This window comes from Sphaerodactylus townsendi, linkage group LG13 (assembly GCF_021028975.2).
Source record: "Sphaerodactylus townsendi isolate TG3544 linkage group LG13, MPM_Stown_v2.3, whole genome shotgun sequence".
NCBI lineage: Eukaryota > Metazoa > Chordata > Lepidosauria > Squamata > Sphaerodactylidae > Sphaerodactylus > Sphaerodactylus townsendi.
In genome coordinates this window covers 53,038,973-53,059,774 of record NC_059437.1, presented here as the reverse complement: position 1 = coordinate 53,059,774, position 20,802 = coordinate 53,038,973, and the positions used below count along the sequence as shown (strand labels likewise).

Genomic DNA, 20,802 nt, shown 5'->3' with positions numbered 1-20,802 from the left:
TTAAGCTAACCATTAACTTTTTTTTTTACTACTTAGTAACCGTTAGTGAACCTAATGACTTGACTGAAGCTAACGATGTTCTACCAGAATTACTGGAATATGGCATCTTGAATGGTCGTACTCTGGTGATGCTCAAGCAGATCTTCTCATTGGTGAGAGTAGTTTTCTTATCACAACTTGAAAAGGGTATCTTCGTAGACTAAGTCACTGTGAATTCAGAGGCAGAGTCCACAGGTGTGTAATTATTCTGACAGGAAATGCCTGCAGTCATGTAAATCACTCTGAGCTGGGAGTGAACTCCGAACTCTGAAGTTGTCTTTAGCAGGAGGTTCAAGAGAAGCACTAGTGGAAAAACCATTGATGGGCCTACGTTCATCATTTATTATAGCATGGGATTGCTCAGTCAGTCATCTTGGGCTTGGCCCTCTCCAGAGCAGAAGGAATACATAGAATGTGACCCATGGCAAAGGAGGAGATAACTCTTGACCTCTCTTCAGCCTCTAAGGAAGACAGCATTTGGATAGGTCCAGCTGTTCATGCAAGGGTGAGAAAAGATGTATCTTCTGGAAGGCCCTCTGCCACATAAAGGAAACAAGACCGCATCCTTCTTTGTATCTAACAATCCAGAGTGTTAAGGGAAATCATTCATGTTGATCTGAGAGCGACTTTCCCTGAAATACAGTGCATCCGTTTTTATGTCCCCATGTAGATTTTTTCAGGCCATCTGTTTTTAATCTGTTTTTAAAGCTTATAATGTTTATAATGTTTAATGTTTATATTTTTATATTATTTATTGTATTGTATTGCTTTATATGCTTTTAATTTTGAGCCGCCTTGAGTCCTTTGGGAGATTGCCAGAGTATAAATGCAATAAATAAATAAATGAGGAAGATTCAACCAACCTGGTGAAGTGCTTAAGGATTTCCTAGAAATTGTTCTTCTTCAGAAAGGCGCTTTAGTAATAGGGCCCAACTCTTTGTGGACGGCCTGTGACAATTAGATTGACAAATAGGTAGCTGTACAACCACCATTCAATGGTCAAGTCATGGTGGAGGCAACTACCAGATGATTGCCATAGGAGGTTGAGCAACACACAAAGGAAGCCTAGAAACAGAGGGACAGGTGGAGTAATTTTTAAAAAATAGAATGAGAAAGAGGAATTAGAAAATAAAACTAACCTCAGTGGCACCTGCCACTGAAACATTATTTTTATTTGCACAGACAATTGGAACTCCAATTATCAGTCAGAAGCTCTGCTGGGCAGGAGCCCCACTAAGCCCCACTCACTTCCTGAAAACACTTAGCAGGCCCCAGAAAAGGTGTCAAAGGGCTCTACAACTGCCATGTTGGGGACCCCCTACTGACGTGCATATGGGAAGAAAGGAGGTTTTTTGTCACATATTTCGTTGTTGATCAAAAAGGGAGTCGCACCATGCCCTTAGCTTGCTGGATTCCACAGCCTCTGCCTTGAGGTTTGCAGGGATTCTTTTTTTGCTGCTTCTGTTATGCCCCTGTCATTCTTTTGCACCCCCAAATAGTGGTGGGATTCAGCAGGTTTGCGCCGCTTCATTAGAACCGGTTGTTAAAATGATGCTTGTAAATGACCAGTTGTTAAATTACCATATATACTTGTGTATAAGTTGACCCGCATATAAGTCAAGGCATCTAGTTTTACCACACAAAACTGGGAAAACTTATTGACTCTGTGATAGATTGCCGAGATTTGGTGGGAAATGCAGCAGCTACTGGTAAATTTCAAAAATAAAAATAGATACCAATAAAATTACATTAATTGAGGCATCAGTAGGTTAAATGTTTTTGAATATTTATTTCAAAGAAAAACAGTAAACTAGCTCTGTAAGTGGAAAAGAGGGTCAACAAAACAATATGGTCTCAACAATAACGCTTTTAAAAGTACAAAACCTTTAACTCAACCAGCAGCCAAGCTAAAACACAAGAGTTAAAAAATCCTTCAAAACTGGATTTTTTGGTCAGGAGGGAGCCGAATAGTTTATGTTAGCATGTAAATTCACAACATTTCAGAGTATCTTTAGGAAACCCTCCTGATGATACCACCCAGGTTTGGTGAAGTTTGGTTCAGGGGGTCCAAAGTTATGGACCCTCAAAAGGGTAGCCTCATCTACTATTAGCTCCCATTGGAAACAATGGGGGATGGGGCACCCACTTTGGGGGTCCATAACTTTGGACCCCCTGAACCAAACTTTACCATACTTGGGTGATATCATCAGGAGAGTCTGTGGAAAAATCCCTGAAATGTTGGTGCTGCTAGCGGCTAGCCTAAAAACAGTGCCCCCTGGTGGCCGACAAACTACAAAGCCTAAAATATTTTTTAAAATACACCTGACTCAGACATATATAAGTTATTTTTCAGCACAAAAATGTGCTGAAAAATTCGACATATGCGAGTATATAGGGTATTTGAATCCTACCACTAGTCTAAGGCTTCTGTTTTACGGGTGCACTGAAAGACAGTGAGACTTGTTTCTGAATTAACATGCCCAGGGTTGGGCAGTAAACGGTCCATGCGGTCTTTATCCATAACCAAATGGGCCTGCCCTGAAATGCCTGCTGCCACTTGAGGCAGAAAAAGCAAAAGGTTATTTCCACATTTATTTAGCTACAACTAGATATAATATCAAAAACTGCCACTTAAAAAACCTTAAGTGAGGCTCTGTTTTCAGAAGCTGCACAACCGTAAGACTGTATTTGAAGTTTTGTGTGCATTTCATAGTCACATTTGAAATGGGGAACAAGACTATGTGTCTTTCAGGTTTATTTGCCAGCCATGTCCTATAACCAGTACAAGGCAGATTCTGTTACTCGCCCTGGTGCTGAAAAGGGGAGTGGTGAAGATGCTTCCACTGTTGCAAAGAGAAAAGAGGTGCCAGAGGAATTAGGAAGCTTCCAGACAATAAGAAATGAGTTCCTAATGAATATGCAGAAATTCCTAAACCACATCCAAAGAACCATTCAACAGATTGAAGGCAAGTGGACAGATTTCATGTCCAAGGCTATTCCTCCCCACCCCAGCCCCGTGTTTCTATCAGTAAAATGCTTGGCAAAATTAAAAGCAAACCATAATTTCTTATGACAGGGGAAATAAAACTAGAAATGCCATCTATAATCCTTGATGATGATGTGAATGACCTTGCTGCTGATCAGGAAGTGGTTGAAATATTGGAGCACCTGGCCACAAACTGGCTTATTCAAATATCCTCAGCAGATGAGCGACTGCAGAGAAAGGCCCCCCAGGTAATGCTGATGGTGCTCATGGGAGTTGTGTTGCTTTGTTCCCTTCCTTCTTCAGTTGGGGGGGAAAAACAACCCACCCAGTCTGCAGTTAACTTCCTTTAGAAGAAGAGATTCTGTTTATTGTAGACGTAGAGGGTGCACAGGCATTTGAGGAGCACAGAAGCAAGCCCATGAGCAGTGGTTGTGTAAAATGAACGCATGCGAACACTCTTGAAGCTACCTCACACTGAATCAGGCTGTTGGTCCATCAGAATCAATATTTCTACTCAGACTGGCAGCAGCTGTCCCGGGTCTCAGAGGTCTCAGAGATCTTTCACATCACCAACTACCGCATTCTTTTAACTGGAGATGTGTCAAGGTGGTCCTTATCTGGACAAGATGGATGTACCCTTGAATCAATGCAGCCAGCTGTGAGATGCAACTTAATGCTTCTTTTGTTATACAGAACCAGCTCTACTATATGTAACCACTGCCACCTATGCATTCTTTCCTTATCCTGTTCTTTATGGCTTTGCACGCTTTGCAGTGAAGTAGGCTTTCCCTGCCTCACCTGTCCCATGAGAAAAGAGTTATGATTGTTATCGTGTTGTGGGTAGGAGACCAGGTGACTCCTCTGCTATTTGTTGCTGACCTTGAGGCTGGGCACACTCCAACTTATGCCAGCTGGGTGACCTTGGGCGAGTCACAGTTCTTCGGAGCTCTCTCAGCCCCACCCATCTGACAGGGTGTTTGTTGTGGGGGGGGGGAGGAGATTGTAAGTCCTTTTGAGTCTCCTACAGGAGAGAAAGGGGAGGTTATAAATCCAAACTCTTCTTCTTCTTCCTCATGTTCAAAATACATCTCCATAAACCTTTGCCAAAAGACAAGACTGTTAGCAACGAATAAAATCTGCATTACGTTTTTGTACAGATTGTCGGCCTTCCTCCCGAGGGCCTGGCATCTCATGCTGCTTCATCTCACCTGCAGGGGAATGGTCCACTGGCAGAGATTGACCTGTGGCGCGAGAGAAGCGCTACACTGAGTGCTCTTACCGAGCAGATCAAACTGCCCATAGTTCAAAAGGTCTTGCAAGTGCTTGACATCGCCAATACTGCAATTGTCGAAAGCTTGAGGATCGTAATCAATGAACTCAGCAAGCACCATGTGGAGGCAGGTGACAACGTGAGGTTCCTTTCCACCCTTGAGCGACATTTAAAGGTATGTTTTACTTAGCTGTAGAACAGGGGTCCCCAGTCTTTTGGAACCTGGCACAGCATGGTGGGCACTGCCACAGGAGGCAGAACCAGCCACAAAATGACTGCATTGGGAGATGGAGCTCACCACAAAATGGCGGCCACAGCTTACCCAGACTTGCAGTGAAGATCCTTGTGCTGCGGGGCAACTGTTTCCAAAGCAGTGTTGTTATTCTTTTTTAACCTGTAGAGTCAATCAAATGTCCAGTAGCCAATCAAAGGCCTTGCTGGCCAAAGGCCCACCTGGACCCACCCACTTCCTGTGGGCACTAAGTTGGGGACCTCTGCTGTAGAGGGAATCTTTTGGAAGAAGGAGGACAAGATCCAACAAGGTGCAAAGCACCGTTCTTGTACACAGAGCACTAGAGTGCCAAAAATCATCCATCCATCCATCCACCCACCCACCCACCCATCCTGCCAACCTATCTGTCCACCTACCTTTAGCAGTTACATATTCCTCACAGCTCACAGGGTGACTTTATAAAGGGAATATAGTTTCTGGCACTGTTTATTGAAGGGATTTCATTTGCCACCCACTTAACTGTTAACTGTGCAATAAATGAGGAGGAACAAGTGGAAAAATATTTTAATGAACCTGCTGTGGGGGTGGGGGGTGGGGAGCAAACTCTGTAATTGGGCAGATGACTAAACCACACTTGATGGATGGGGCGAGAGAGCGAGGGAGTAACAAAAACCTGAGAAGGGCATAGGAGATACAGTTGTTTCTTTTCCGGACATACGCATCACTCTTGGCATGCATCTTTAGTACATTTAATCCTTTATTGTTTATAACTGTCCACAGCTAAACAGCTCACAGGGTGACTTTATAAAGGGAATAGAGTTGTAGTTTCTGGCACTGTTTATTGAAGGGATTTCATTTGCCACCCGCTTCCTGCATTCCTCCTCCTAGCATGCCCCTTGTTCTTCCAGGCTTCCAGAGTGGGCATACTTCATCCCACATGACCACTGCAGATCTCTGCCCAGGTCTAGCTCCACCCCTTTCACCCAACCAGGAAGTGTCCTAGATCTCTGTCTGAGCTACAGCTGCTTCCTGGGTTGTTCCCTCCCCTGCGGAGCGTGGGGGGGGGGGAGGCAGGTGTTTGATGATGTGATGGGCTTCATTCAGGCCTTTTCTGCACAAATTACCTAAAATTTTTCTAAAACATTTTCAGTCGTCCCCATGTATGCCTGCACTCACCCCCTTGAAACAATTATTGACCGCCATTACATTATTTTTCCCTCCCTTTTTTTGGACTAAATGTAGAATCGATGCTTCAGTGCTTCACAGCATCTTGCTGCAATTCTTTGCACTTTGTATACTTGAAGCTTTGAAGATTCATCCCGAAAAGATTTTTAAAAACCCAGAAATGGTACAAATAAACAGGTGAAGGGGAACAGAATGAACTCAGAAAATGGCGTTGATGGCGCAGAGGCGTGGGAAATGTCTTAAAGAGATTGCGCAGGCAGCTGAAAACGTTTTCAAAACATTTCAACCAAATAATTGTTTTAAAAGGACATTCGCTGCAAATAAATTATTTGGGGGTAAAAATGATGCCGAACTCCCTGGAGGAAACATTTAATTTTCTTCCTTGAAATGTTTTGAAAGGTTTGTGCGGAAAGGGCCTCAGTTGCCAAGCTCAGTTGCCTAGCCCAGAATCTGAAGCTCCACCCTGCCTGTTTGGGGTGCATCCTGGCTGGGCTGAAGCAGCTGCCAAGCTGCAAGTGTGTAGTGGATCCTGCCACCAGTCGTCTACCTTGAGTCTCAACAAGAAAGGCAGGCTGTAAACGAAGGTGACCATCCCAGTGGGCCTGGTGCCTTCCTCTGCTTTGTGGTCAGTAACAGCCACACCCTGCCTCTTCCCTCTAACCTTCCTTCATGATGTTTTCCACCTGCTCAACAGAACTTGGCCCATGGCACTGGCTTCCATATTGTCCTGGATACGATCCCTTCCTTGATGAACGCCTTGAGAATGGTGTGGATCATCTCACGACATTACAACAAGGACGAGCGGATGGTCCCCCTCATGGAACGGATTGCCTGGGAAATTTCAGCAAGAGTCTGCAAAGCAGTGGACCTGCGGACTCTGTTCAAGTGGGTGGCATTTCCCTATGGAAATTAGGACACAGTAGGGATATTCTGATGACTTCCTGGGCAGGGCTTTATGCTGAAGGCTGTGGCATAGTTCTGAGGCTTCCCACACTCTATGCATTCTTCTGTCTCTCTCCTCTGACATGAATTGTCCATTCCTTCTTTTGTCCTCTTTGATCCACATGAAAAGTATTAAGTATTATGCTCCTGCTGGGTACTTCCTGCCTCATGTAAAGTGTTGTGTTTAATTTCTTGTGCTTTCTTTCAGGTTGCTGCTTGTTTCAAGGTTTCTCTAATCCTGATCCTATTGTATTTGCTTATGGGATGTCCCATCCTGTTGGCCATATTGATTTACACCGTGTAATTTGCCTTGAGTCTCAGTTAGAAAGGCGGACTATAAATAATGTAAATTTTAAAAAGATGTAAAAATGTGGAGCACAATATGCTTTTTCTTGTGCTTCTTGTTCTGAAATTCCTCTGATAAAATGTAATTGTGGCCCGAAATACGTTGTTTTTTTAAATGTTGGAGCTGTCTGTTTTTGTTCGTTTTTGTTTCTTGTGTTTTGAATCCATTTGTCTCTGTGCTCTTTCATGGAATCAAAGAGAAGACAGGCAAATGGCAAAAGCCAAACTGGTAGATGCCAAACGGACCCTTGAATTGTGGAAGGCGTCTTATTTTGACATCCGTGCCAAAATTGAAGCTTCGGGAAGGGATGCCCGGTGGGAATTTGACAGGAAACGGTTGTTTGAAAAAACAGACTATATGGTTTTCATCTGCCAAGACCTCTACGATGTGTTACAGGTGACAGTGTGCAAAAGATGACCAAAGAATGCTTGAGGTCTTTGCCTGGTTTGTAGAGACTGGCAGCACCAAGGAATCATGACTTATGCTCCAGTGCCTATATTTGCATAGAGTTCCCTATGAGCAAGGTCTCTTCAGCTGATCTTTAGCACTAGAGCAACTCTGTGCTTGGCTTCCCAAGGTGGACCCCATGGTGAGGGGGGGAGGGGCTGAAAAAACATAGTGTGCCCCGAGCACAGTTTGGTCCAGCTAGGCCTCTGGGAATGAATGCATGTATATGTTATATTTAATTCATATTCATGTACATATAGACCTACAGCCTACTAATATGCTAGATCTAGCTGCCATAGGCATGTGCTTACCTACATACTCGTACTGATACTGTGATAATATGTACGTACAAATAAACTGGTTGCTCCACGTGGTTGCTACGATATCAATGCGCTTGCTTATAGTCAGTAACTTTAGCTGGCAGAAGTCACATCCCCTAGATGGCAAGACGGGATATCAATCGTTATGTAGATTTTCATACATTTTAGTTAAGGGCATCTGCTTATATGTGAACTATATTGTTGGCGCTGCCAACAATTTCTGTGTACTGCTGCTACTGTGTTTTAAATTTTTTAAATGTTTTATATGTTTTATATATTTTATCATTGTATATTGTGTGTTGCCTTTTTGGCCCTGTTGTTCACCACTCAGAGCCCCTTGGGGGTTGGGTGGTATAGGAAAATAAATAAATACATAATAACCATATTTTCTGGCCCCAACAGGTTATACAGGAATTTTACAACATCTTTGGTCCTGAACTAAAAGCTGTCACAGGGGATCCAAAGCGCATTGATGAAGTGTTGCACAGAGTTGATGGCCTGGCGGGCCCCATGGAGACCGTGATTTTCGAACCTTTCAACATGAGGTGCTCGACGCAGTGGAGGCTTGTTATGGAGAGCTTTAAGACAGAAGTTGTGGTAAGGGGGTTAGATGGAGGAATCCTGTGTAAAGTGGTTTGTGAAAAGGCCAATACATTTGCTGTGGTGTTGTGGGGGAGTGGACAGTTATGCATTAAGATTCCCTTCCCATGCTACTGATTTGTGAAAAGGAATGTCCCTTAACTACTCCCCTATGTTCCCCACCCTACTTGTTTCACGTAATTTCTAGGATATAGAAAAAGAAGCCAAGAACTTTATTGATGAATCTTTTAAGACTCTTCGGTCTGCAGAAGCTGCTTTTGACATGCTCTTAAACTTCAAACACATCCGCTCTCGGGAGGCCATTAATAAGCAAATGATGATGAAATTCAATGATATCCTGGCACAGTATTGTAAAGAGGTATTTTTCAGGCACCCTTTGATGTTTTGGGGCTCTTCAAACCACGTCCTGGTTTCTCCTGGAGTTCCTGATTTGGTGGCCCCTGGTTTCTCCTGGAGTTCCTGATTTGGTGGCCCCTTCTGAGACATCATCCTGCCTTGCTTGTTGAGGCTTCCATTCCCATAGTTATCCCAGTCAGTTGCACAAGAGGTGAAGTTGCCCTTGCTTCCACAACTAACAATTGGAGCAACCTTTTCATCACATTGTGCTCACAGGAAGTGGCTTATGCTTCAAAAAACTAACACATCCACCCCTAGATTCCATTAAAATGCATCTGAAAGCTAGAATTCAAAGTCTGTGAACATGGTGGGTGCTGACTTTTGTTCTTCTCGATGTCACACACAGCATCCAATAGGCACTATGAAAATAAGAGTTGTGTTACCAATCTTGCATCATAGTAACCCTGGGACGAGAGCTGAGAGGGGGAGAATTCTTTTCAGAACAAAAAAAAATTCTGCTTCAATTCTGGACAAAGGCAGTTGTCTTAACAATAGCAGTCCAACCTGTAGGGGAATCCCCCAATGTCTGGGGATTTCCTTCCTTTTTTCCCTTCCTAATGCATCCATCCTGGTGTTTAAGCTATCTGTATGAAATCAGCCCTTTTATATGAGAAGTGGGGAATTCTATGAATATTTGTGCAATCTCAGAACTGTGTGAAGTCCCCAGGGCCTGGCACTATGGGCCAAACGTTGATTCTGAATGTTCTATTTCTAGTCATAGATGTGGAGGTATTTTTTGTGTGTGTGCGTGTGCTTGCTTTTCTTTCCAGCTCGAGCAGATTAACAGCATCTTTGTCAATAACCTCGCCAACCCTCCTCTGTGCAAGAACCACCCTCCGATGGCCGGAGCAATTTACTGGGCACGATCCCTTTTCTTCCGTATCAAGCACACCATAGTGCGATTTCAAGAAGTAGAGGAGCTGCTGGCCAGTGAACGTGGAAAAGAGGTGGCTTGGGATTTTGTTGTTTGTTAATAATAAGCACTAGCATATCGGAATGGAGTGCTTCAGAGGAGTGGGAGGCTCCTGGGGACAATCCTTCCATTAATTTATACGGGAAATCCCAGTTTAAAAGTCCAGGGTCTTTAGAGGATCTGGAATAATGTTGTTTGAGAATGGGAAGCTACTAAATACTTTCCTTGTATTTGAGGAGCAAAAACTGAAGAGAGTGCTACTGTTGGATGGATTTGTAATTGGTTGATTGACTGAACCCAAAGGTTGCTCACCTATGGCTCATCTTCATCCTGGAGAGAAGTGACCAGTGGATTGCCACAGGGCCCAGTGCTATTCAATATTTTTATCAATTACTTGGATTATGAAATAGAAGGCATGTCCTAGAGTGCCCTTGGCCCCGCCCATGTCAATCACGACATGGGTAGGGCCGAGGGCGCCCAAAGACGACGAGGCAGCAGGACTTCCTGCCATCTTCCTGGTCATGTGAGGGGCCGTTTTTGCGCCTCCCATGTGACTAGATTAGTGGTGCCTGGGGACAGAGGGTACCCCTCGTCTCCAGGTAAATACGCCACTGATCTCAGGTGCTGGGAAAACCTTCAGTTGGCACCAGCAACTTTCTAAAAGCATTTGACAGGTACCAAGAAATGTGTCAGCAGCTGCCATCACACCCCTGGACATCACACTGGCGACCTCTGGCATAAGTTATAAAACTGGTTCTTGTCTGAATGTTCTAGCACAGTGATGGCAAACCTATGGCACGGGTGCCAGAGATGGCACTCGGAGCCCTCTCTGTGGGCACGCACACACAGAGTTCATCATGGGGCGGAAAATCACCCCACATACACACACACATCTAGGCTGGCCTAGGCCACTGAGCACAACATGCACGCACTGCAGTGAGCAGGGAGGACTTGGCTGGTGGGCCTGGTACCTGTGCTTCGGGTGGCTGCCCGAGGGGGGGGGGGCACAGAGGAGGCAGAGATGCTAGAGAGGCACAGAACGGTGTGTGCGGGATTTGCTGGAGGCTACAGCAGGCTGGCCCCTGCTTGAGCAGGTGGGATGGAGGAAGAGGGAGCCAACCAGTTTTTTCTAAACTAAAACCTCAGCGTTCAGGTTAAATTGCCAAGTTGGCACTTTGTGATAAATAAGTGGGGTTTGGGTTGCAATTTGGGCACTCGGTCTCAAAAAGGTTCACCATCACTGTTCTAGCAGGTTAGTTTAGTTTAGTTTTAGTTTCATCCTTTGTCAGTTTCATCTCCTTGCCTGTGGGTTGGATGATCCCACAGATCCCTTCTGTTAGCAGAGGCACTCTCCTCTGTTGGGAGGTGCGTTCCTCTGGCACAAGAATTTTGGAAGAGTGACCTTCCATTGGAAGAAAACATCTCTGCCAGCAGAACAGATCTGCTGGATCCATTTATTTTCTGATCCTTTCCAGATCAGAACGAGAAATAAAGAACCATGTTCTTACTTTTTAGTATCAACCAGAATTTTTTTCCCTCACTTTGATAAATGACTTGACTTTCAAAAGTTTACACCCTTAAAATCTTGTTGGTCTGTGAGGTGCTACTGGACCTGAATCTACCTGTTCTCCTGCAAATCAGCATGGCTGCCTTCTGAAACGACCAAGAAAGCATCAGCTGTCTCTTTGAGAAGTGATGTTACTAGCTTGAATTAATTTATTTCAGGTGAGACAACGATACCTTGAGGTGGCAAAGAAGATGAAAGAATACGAGGATCTGAAATATGACCAGTGGAGAGAAACAACGGAAGAGACCCTCCCTATCCTATTGAAAAAAACCCTCCTTGCTAGACTTCATGCTTCTGGAGCTATTATTCAGTTTATCCCAGAGACCCGTGATTTGGTGATTATAAGATCTATTCTCTCTTAGACCTTTGTTTGTCCTTGGGAATATGTGCATGCTGTAGAATAGTTTCAAGTTTCACAAATTTATGTATGCCTTGATGACATTTTGTTCTTTGTTTTGTCGATTTGACACGTCACCCTCCTCTCCACTGCGGTTTGTTTCATGGGGCGTAGACCCCACGTTCTGATGACGTGACTGCTGCAGAGAAAAGTTCACGTTTCATCGTCAACTTTTCTCCCAAACTTCGAGAGATCATCAATGAAACAAAATATATGGAACATCTGGGGTTTCCAGTGCCTGAAATCGCAAGGAACGTGGCGCTACAAGAGGACAAATTCCTGAGGTGAAACTTTCATTTGAATCTGCTCTGGCTTGAGAGAAATGTAATATGAAGCTCATAGTGATCCATGGCACTTTCTGGCACAGTTGTGCTACGCACGGGGTGTTGTGCCAGTTTAAGAGCCAGGGGTAAGGGAGCCGTTCTGGGAACTTCCTGGTGCAGCCAACCTGTGACCTCACACGGTAGCGGAAAAGATCTTTAAGGTACTGACCTATGGTGAAAGCCCAGCAGTTACTGGCAAAGAAGAACCAAAGCTGAGTCAACGTGTACAAAAACTAAACAGCTCCCAGTGCAAAGACCCAGGACAACCAGTTGTTAAATTACTTGAATCCCACCACTGGAACCGGTTGTTAAATTATTTGAATCCCACCACTGCCCAGGAGTAGATGTTGCCTTAACAACTGAGCATCTAAATAATTCAATTGGCAGGGCAGTCCTGTGAAGAGTTACTCCAGGCTAAGTTCATAATCTCAAAGCATTAGGTTGACATAGCTCTGCATAGGAATGCATTGTGAACATCCAATTCTTTGCCCTTTGCTGAGAACTGCTTAGAACTGAGTGGCAGAGCCCCATTTTGGAGCCTTGGATACTGGCATTACTGTGTGTGGCCTTTGTATGTACACTCTGCTGAAAACTTGGCGGGAACTGAAGCGCAGCTGGGGGAAGTGGTGCAGCCATGGATTCTGTTTCTCTCTTGTTGAGGGCTGTTCCACTGGCTGGCTTCTTGAGTGCTGTTCAGATTGGGCCCCCAACCTTGCCTGAAGATCTGCTGGATTCCAGAGACAGGCTTCAACTGATCCCACATGTGCTTTAATTAAGAAGCAAACGGCTATCAGGAAAATAAGCAAGAGTATTCAAAAGACAAATATAAATCACATTGTGCAAATTAATCTCTAACCGACTTTTGAAAAGTGACTGGTCTAAAAACCAATGACTTTAAGTCTAATTCGAATTAGACTTAAATTCTGTTTGCTAAGAAAACATTCGAATTCTGTTTGCTAAGAAAACATCAGATGGTCATAAATCATCATTCTTCCCAGACGTATTTATGGAAGTTCTTGACAGTGCAGCCTTGTGCAGAGTTATTCTGGTCTAAGCCCCTTATTTCAGTGAATTGTGCTGTTAGTGATAGATATCCTTGGCCCCTTCCGCACATGCAAAATAATGCGTTTTCAAACCACTTTCACAACTGTTTGCAAGTGGATTTTGCCATTCTGCACAGCTTCAAAGAGCACTGAAAGCAGTTTGAAAGTGCATTATTCTGTTTGTGCGGAATGAGCCCTTGTTGGAGCAAACTGAATTTTCACACTATTTTGATTAATTTTGCTTTAGTACCATGATAATTATTTACTGCTCTTCCTCCAAATAGCTCAGGCCAGCACTGTTAGTTCTCACTTCATTTTATCCTCACAGGAACCTTGCAAGGTAGGTTAATCTGAGTGAGTGAGCAGCCCAAGATAAGCTTCATAGCTGAATGGAGATTTGAACCTAGAAGAGTTAGCTTTTATACTGTGATTTTCTCTACTGAAAGGCGTCCCAAAGTGTATTAAAATTAGTTTCCCTCTCTCCCACAACAGGCACCTTATGAGGTAGGTGAGGCTGATAGAATTCTGAGTGAACTGTAACTGGCCCAAGGTCACCCAGCAGGCTTCATATGGAGGAGCGGAGAATCAAACCGAGTTCTCCAGATTAGTCTGCTGCTCTTAACCACTATACCACACTGCTGAGTCTTTGTCCAACACCTCAACTACATTACCACACTGACTTTCCAAACTAATTGATTGATTAAAGCGATTGATTTAATTTGTGTCTGTTTGGTTAACTCCGTTTGCATTTGCTGCTTAGTTTTGTATTGTACATTACATGACTATTCTACTTGTCTGGTTATTTCTTTTTGGATTGAGCTAAGATAGCTTTTTCTAGGTATTTTCAGTTGCAAAAAATGTAAGGTCCTTGTCAATATCCTTTTTGAATGCTCACTTAACAAACTGTTAGAGCTCTATCGGAAAAACTGATACACCTCTTGCTGTTTAAAAATGACTTCAACAACATTAAGATGGGGTGATGTCCGAATGCAGTGACTCTTAGTGGTTTCCTTGTGTTACTGCCTTAGATATACTGATGGCATCAATCAGATGTTGGATCACTATTACAAATTGATAGCAACACTTAATGCAGCAGAAACCCAGCTTCTGGATGAACAGATACAAGAGGTTTGGCGCGTCTTCAGATCTGGCTACAAGAGGCTCAACTGGAACTCTTTAGGTAAGAGAGTTCACATTGTGAAACCTTTTTCAAGTAGTCTTTGTGAATGGAAATCTTTTCAAATATGTCTCATCATCCTTTTATGTCATTTCATCTGAGTAACATGCAATGATTCTGGTGTACCGTTTCTTTCCAGTGTTCTTCAGTTTCCTAGTACGAATCTTTGCGCATTTCCTAGATGTACACCTCTCCTGCTCCCAGCATTGCACACCCTGTTAATTGACTTTTTTCTTGCCCCTTAAAATAACACTGAATTTGCATGACAATACTCATGAATCCATAGAGTTCTGTCCACTAAAAAAAATGATATCCGACATGTGGAAGAAGGAAGCCATCCCCTTGAGACAAGACTGTGAAATAGATGAGGTCTTGGGTTGTAAAGAAGGCGGTTTTAGCTTCTGCTGATTCAGACCCCTTCCGCACCCGCAAAATAATGCGTTTTCAAACCACTTTCGCCTTTGACCCTCCTATATGCCAAATGAGCTCTCATCATGATAGCTTATTCATCTGAACAGGGTCTTCTGTAGGCACCAAACTGCAAATGGGCAAAATCAACAATTTGACCACCCCCTGGTGCCCTCCACCCCTTGGGGATTGGTTTGCCTGAAGAGGTCAGGGAGGCTCCCACTCTCCTGGCTTTCCACAAGCTATACAAAACTGAACTATCCAAGAGGGCTTTTCTTTGCTGGCAGTGGAGTCGCACTGTACGAAATGATGCACAAGTTACTTGGACAAATTATTACTATCTGCGGTCTGCACTACTGTGTATAGTTTGCTATAAGTTGGGTCCTGCTGTGTAATCGTGAACCATTTTATGAGTCATGTTAAAACTTATGACTTGCTTCAGTTCTGTTTTTTAGATTTCTGTTTGGTTCTACATCCCACACCCTATTTAATTGTGTTTTGAATTTCAGTTGTAATGACTCTGTGTGAACTGCCTGGAGTCCAAGTGAGAAGGCAGACTATAAATAACGCTAAATAAATAAACATACCCCATGCACACAGTTGAAGCATATGAAAGCAGTTGAGAGGTTCTGTTCTTCACCTTTAGACTCTTACCTCTGGGGACCTGCGATACTTGGGGGGGATCCCTCCCCCCATCATTGCAGATTCCCCACTCCCAATCCCTACCTTATTGCTGGGGGTGGGGGGCAGGAGACTCACAGGGGGAGTCCCACACACCCCTCCCCCGCCAATCTTTGCATGACTCCAAACCTTTGCCACTGATCTGACCTGGAGGAGCTGCAGATGTCCTCCTCTGCTGCCGCTGACGCTGGGCACCTAGCAGCTTTGTTCGGCTCAGGTATGTGTATTGTCTGCATACACATAAAACACATTATTTTGCGGGGATTTAACTCTTCATATATTTAATTGTTGAGTTTAGATTTTTCTGCAATCATGGGGAGCACTTGTTTGAAAAAATTGTGTTTTGTGTCAGTGTGGCCTCAATTAATTAGGTATCCACAGATCAGGGTCACATATTGCTTTTAGACATATAGATCATCTCATGGGAAACAACATTTCAGGAGCAAAATAATACAACTTTGGATACATTTGAGAATAATTGGCCATGCTGGCAGAGGCTAATGGGAATTCAACACAACACAAGCCTTTATTGGCATATAAAACAGGACAAAGCTAATGGGAATTGTAGTCCATGAACATCTGGAGCACCATGGGTTGGCCACCACTGTTCTATAGCTTCTAGATTTAACCTGACAGATGTACTAAGGACATGGTGTGCAGGCCAGTTAATTTAATCAGTTAATCAGTGAACAAATAGGTAAGGTAAATAAGAAATAGTGACCTGGCCTCCTTTGTTTCACAGGTATTGCTGACTATATTGCTCGGTGTACCCATGCCATTGGGAAGTTTGAATCACTTGTCCATCAGATTCACAAGAGTGCTGAAGATATGGCCAACAAGCTTTTATTAATAGAATCAACCAATCTGTTCAAAAACCCATCATCCACTGGTGAAGATACACTTCCTGGTATATATCTGGTCATTTTTTTTTCTGAACCTGATAAAATCATTTGTTTGTTTATCATCAAGTCACAACGACTTATGGCAGCCCTGTGGTGTTTTCAAGATAAGATAATTCAGGGGTGGTTTGCCATTCCCTGCCTTTGTGTCACGACCCTGGTATTCCTTGGTGATTTCCATTCGAAGTACTAATCAGGGCCAACTCTTCTTGGCTTGACCTGGGTTCAGTGGTGGAGAAAATTATTCTTTCAGTTATCTTTAAGTTATCCATGTGATCTCATTATTTACTTTTGCTGCTATGTAAATCCAGCCAAAGCCATGCTTGAAGTCTAACCTATCATAAGCCTGATTTGTGTTGTTGGGGCAAGCCATCTTTATTTTGCTTCCTATCAATGTTTTATGCAATTCATTTTTATTGTTTTTTTTCTTTGTGGGATAATCTGTGCATTTTATGTATTTTCAGTATTTCTCAAGACTGTGACAGCCTTTGTCCATATGCCATACTTGTTGGATACAGCCCCTTGTGTTTTTTATGTTCTCTCTGTCACGTGTACACCTGTACCTCCACCGTGTGGGAGATATCTTTTAAGAGGGAGAGGGGGGAGAGATTCGTTTGTGTGTAGAGCTCTGTTAAGCGGTGATCCCAGCCAGGGGCCTTTGAAGCAAGTGGGAAGCAGAGGTGCCTTTGCTGTTGCCTTTCTTTGCAATGTCTTTTTGTTGGTAACCCTGCCAAATACTGACTCTACTTAGCTTCTAATAAGATTAGGCTATACCAGTGGTGGCAAACCTATGGCACGGGTGCCAGAGGTGGCACTTAGAGCCCTTTCTGTGGGCACGTGCAAACAGAGTCGACCCCCCACCCCCCCACATCCAGGCTGGCCTGGGCCTCTGGGCTCGGTTATTAGCATTAAACCTAAGACCTAGGTTTGGGGAAGCAGTGTAGGTAACCCTGTTAAGCACTGTTAAACCCCACTGATTTTCATGCGAAGAACTAAAGCGCGATCCTTTACTTGGTAGTAAGCTCGGTTGCTGGCAATGGGGCTTACTTCTGAGTAAACCCTCTTAGGGTCATGATTCACCAGTTGGAAGAGTTGCATGTTGCTTCAAAGCAAAGCCACTGACTACCTCTGAGCTTACTCCCGAGTAATGCACACCTTGGAGCCAACCGTTTTTTCTAAACGAAAACCTTAGTATTCGGGTTAAATTGCCGTGTTGGCACTTTGCGATAAACAAGTGGGCTTTGGGTTGCAATTTGGGCACTTGGTCTCGAAAAGGTTCGCCATCACTGGGCTATACTAAGCCACCTTCCCTCCCGGGGAGAGATTTTGGGTTTGAGGTTTTATTTTGAGCTTTAAACTGAAAGTCTTTTAGCTATTATTGTAAGCCACTTTGAACCACAAGGAAAGAAGGGATATAAACATTTGAATAATGATGTAAATACAAAACAGTGTTTTCATCCTGTAATTGTAACGGATTATTGCTGTTGCAAATAGTGTTTGCCTTGATAGAATAAGCATCTTCATCTTCTTGTCCACTTGACAGGGGTGAAGGAGTATTTTGAGCATATCAAGCAAGAGAGAGCCAGGGATGTGGAACAGATGATCCGCAGGTATATGGCCATTGGCCCACTGCTGACAAAAATGGAGGGACTCATCCTGAACACCAACACAGGCAGATCCACCAGGCTAGCTCATTATTATGCCTATTGGGAAGAAAAGGTTTATCAGAGCTTGACCAACTTAATCCTCAAGTGAGTGTTTCAGCACAGTCCTTCCCATTTTTGTTCTGATCTGGGGTGTGTTTTTATTACAGTTTATTGTTTCCCGCTTGCTTATTTATATCATATTTTTTTTGCAATTTTTGTTTTTCTGGGTCCCTATTAGGGACATAAGCAAAGTAAGACATGCCTAGATAAATTAAATGAATGAAAAGATTGTCTGTTCTTGCTCTCAGGAAACACATCTGATTGTCTCTTTTTTTTTTCTGTAGAAATTTGCAATCTTTCAATTCAGCAGTGTTGGGAAATACTCCACTGTTTCAAGCTGAAACAATTTTATCTGCTCCTGAAATCATTCTGCAGCCGAATGCAGGTGAAATTGAAAAACTGTGTGTCCTCAGTATCCGAGATTGTGTGGAAGTTACTAAGGTAAGAATGCTGGGTTTTCTCTTTACCAGATTTTGGGGGAATGTGTATTGCCTCAATTCCCACAGATAAAGTTCAGTCTTATTATTTAATTTTGTTTAATATTGCAGCTGCCAGTTCTTTAGCTGGTTGTTGGCCTTTCATTACACTCTGAGCCCCACCCCGAGGGCCAGGACATTGTAGTGTATCAACATAGCATTTGTGCGGATCCCAGCAGGGCTTCCTTTTGAATTGGACAGATGTGGATTTTGCTTATTTGAAAGTGTTTCAGGTATAGTCCCAGTGTTGTTGGAATGGCGCCCAACGTACCGATTACCACTGGGATGACCTCAGCTAGTTTGTGCCATAGTCACTGAATCTCAATTTTCAAGTCATGGTATTTAGTGACCTTCTCACATTCTTTTTCATCAACCCTGCTGTCACCAGATATTGGATGGTCACTTTCTTGTCCTCGATCACTGTGATGTCTGGTGTGTTATACCCCAACACTTTGTCCATTTGAATTTGTAAGTTCCACAAGATCTTGACTTTATTTTCCAGGACTTTCTCTGGACAATGTTCCCACCAGTTTTTATCTGTCCTCATGAGGAATTCTTGCATAAATTCCCATGGATCATCTTGTGCTTCTGTTTGTACTCAGTCTGGGCAATTTTTTTTGCAGCAGCTGAGTATGTGATCTATAGTTTCGTTGGCTTCCTTGCGCAATCTACACTTTGCATCATCTGAGAATTTTTTGATTCTGATCATATTTGTCATAATTGCCTGCTTTTGAGTGGCTAAAATCAGTGATTTAGTTTCCTTTTTCAAAGTTTTACAGCCAGGTCTTTTCATTGTCTACTTTGTCCTTGATCTTCTTCAGAAATTGACTTTTAAGTGCTTTGTTGTGCCAGCTTTCAGACCTCTTCTTACATTTTTTTCTGTACTCCTGTTTGCTCCTCTGGGGCTGATTCCGCATGGGCCAAAGACAGTGCTGTGAAAATGGTGTGAAAACAGTATAAACCCTTTTACACTGTTTTCACACCATTTTCACACTGCTGTTTTTGCCCATGCAGAATCAGCCTGGGTTTTCAGTAAATGCCTTTTCTTCACTTCAGTCAGTGCCTGTCTTTGACGCCTATTCACATAATCAGCCAGCGCATGTTTCTCCTCTGTTTGCTTTTCTGGCAGGGAGTTTGAAAGTGGGCAGGACATTGCTGTGAGCCGGGTGGCACGCAGGGTCAGCCTTGGGTGCCATTTTACAAAGCAACAGCCCTGGAAGAAGATGGGCAGCAGTAAGGTTGCAGTAAGGAAGAAATACGAATAGCAACTCAGGAGTGCAAAAAACCCTAGAACCATGGTGGCGAACCTTTGGCACTCCAGATGTTATGGACTACAATTCCCATCAGCCCCTGCCAATTGGCCATGCTGGCAGGGGCTGATGGGAATTGTAGTCCATAACATCTGGAGTGCCAGAGGTTCGCCACCACTGCCCTAGAGAGTGGTAAGAACGACACAACAGGTGGCTGAGAAACACAGTAGGGGGAGAGGAGGCCAAACAGGCAGCGTGGAGTCAGCAGAGTTTAGCCAGGAACTTTCCCCCCTCCTCGAACTGCTGATACCACCAATGCATGTCCGTGCCTTTCTCTGAATGTCCGTGCCTTTCTCACAGTCTCCCATCCTAGTAGCTTGTGCAACCCACTCCCCAGGTCCAACAGTGTCTACTGATTCCCTTTTGTCCTCTGTGTAGCAATTTGTGCGCTGGATGCATGGCACCTGCATCGACTGCCCGCCGCAGCACACCGACGACGATGACCTCATCATAGTGAGCTTCTTCAGCGACATCTCGCAAAACACGCAGATCATCGAACAGGCCGTTCTCATCACCCAAAACTTGCACAAGCTGCTGGGCTCTCTCACCAAATACGTCAACCGCTGGAAGAGGTACCGCCCGCTCTGGAAGCTCGACAAGGCCATCGTCATGGAGAAGTTTGCCGCCAAGAAGCCGGCCTGCGTTGTCTTCGATGACAAGTTGCAGTTTTATATGAAAATCGCCCAGGAAGTGATGCAGCAGCTGCTGGTCAAGGATGAGCAGTGCATCCGACTGCTGCTCGGGCCTCTGGCCTGCACTGTGCAGGAGAACGCCAAAGGCTGGATGATGTCACTCGGGAGGCTGCTCAACGAATCAGCCAGAGAGGCACTCTACAGCCTCCAGGAGGACATTGAGGTAACTGGGAGAACCTCTGGCAGGGATGGGGAAAATTGCATGGGTTCTACTGATCATTTGCATCACTCCATATTGTGTCTAATATTTTATGCTTTTTTCAGGTTTTTGTAGTCCTCGTCCTCTGATCCCCAGCATAGTGTCCGTGGTAACCTTGGTCCCTGCTGAAACCTCCCCTGGTGCTTGCTAAACATTTTTAGAAAATGGGCGAGGCCAGTCAGGGCTTTTGCCCAGCAAGGCTTCTGATTGGCCATTGAGGATTTGATTGGCTGCACAGATGCTTACTC

General features: G+C 44.0%; 1 protein-coding gene across 1 annotated transcript in view; it reads left to right on the top strand.

The window, feature by feature from the left end:
* DNAH10 (dynein axonemal heavy chain 10) overlaps positions 1 to 20,802 on the top strand; it is an 87,527-nt gene that overhangs the window by 5,403 nt on the left and 61,322 nt on the right. Inside the window, 16 exon segments of the mRNA XM_048513937.1 lie at positions 37 to 152; positions 2,792 to 3,005; positions 3,116 to 3,273; positions 4,240 to 4,470; positions 6,407 to 6,597; positions 7,198 to 7,396; positions 8,170 to 8,364; positions 8,555 to 8,725; positions 9,534 to 9,710; positions 11,402 to 11,578; positions 11,755 to 11,924; positions 14,035 to 14,186; positions 16,015 to 16,179; positions 17,715 to 17,922; positions 18,162 to 18,318; positions 20,042 to 20,518. Coding sequence (XP_048369894.1) covers positions 37 to 152; positions 2,792 to 3,005; positions 3,116 to 3,273; positions 4,240 to 4,470; positions 6,407 to 6,597; positions 7,198 to 7,396; positions 8,170 to 8,364; positions 8,555 to 8,725; positions 9,534 to 9,710; positions 11,402 to 11,578; positions 11,755 to 11,924; positions 14,035 to 14,186; positions 16,015 to 16,179; positions 17,715 to 17,922; positions 18,162 to 18,318; positions 20,042 to 20,518 — 3,158 coding nt within the window.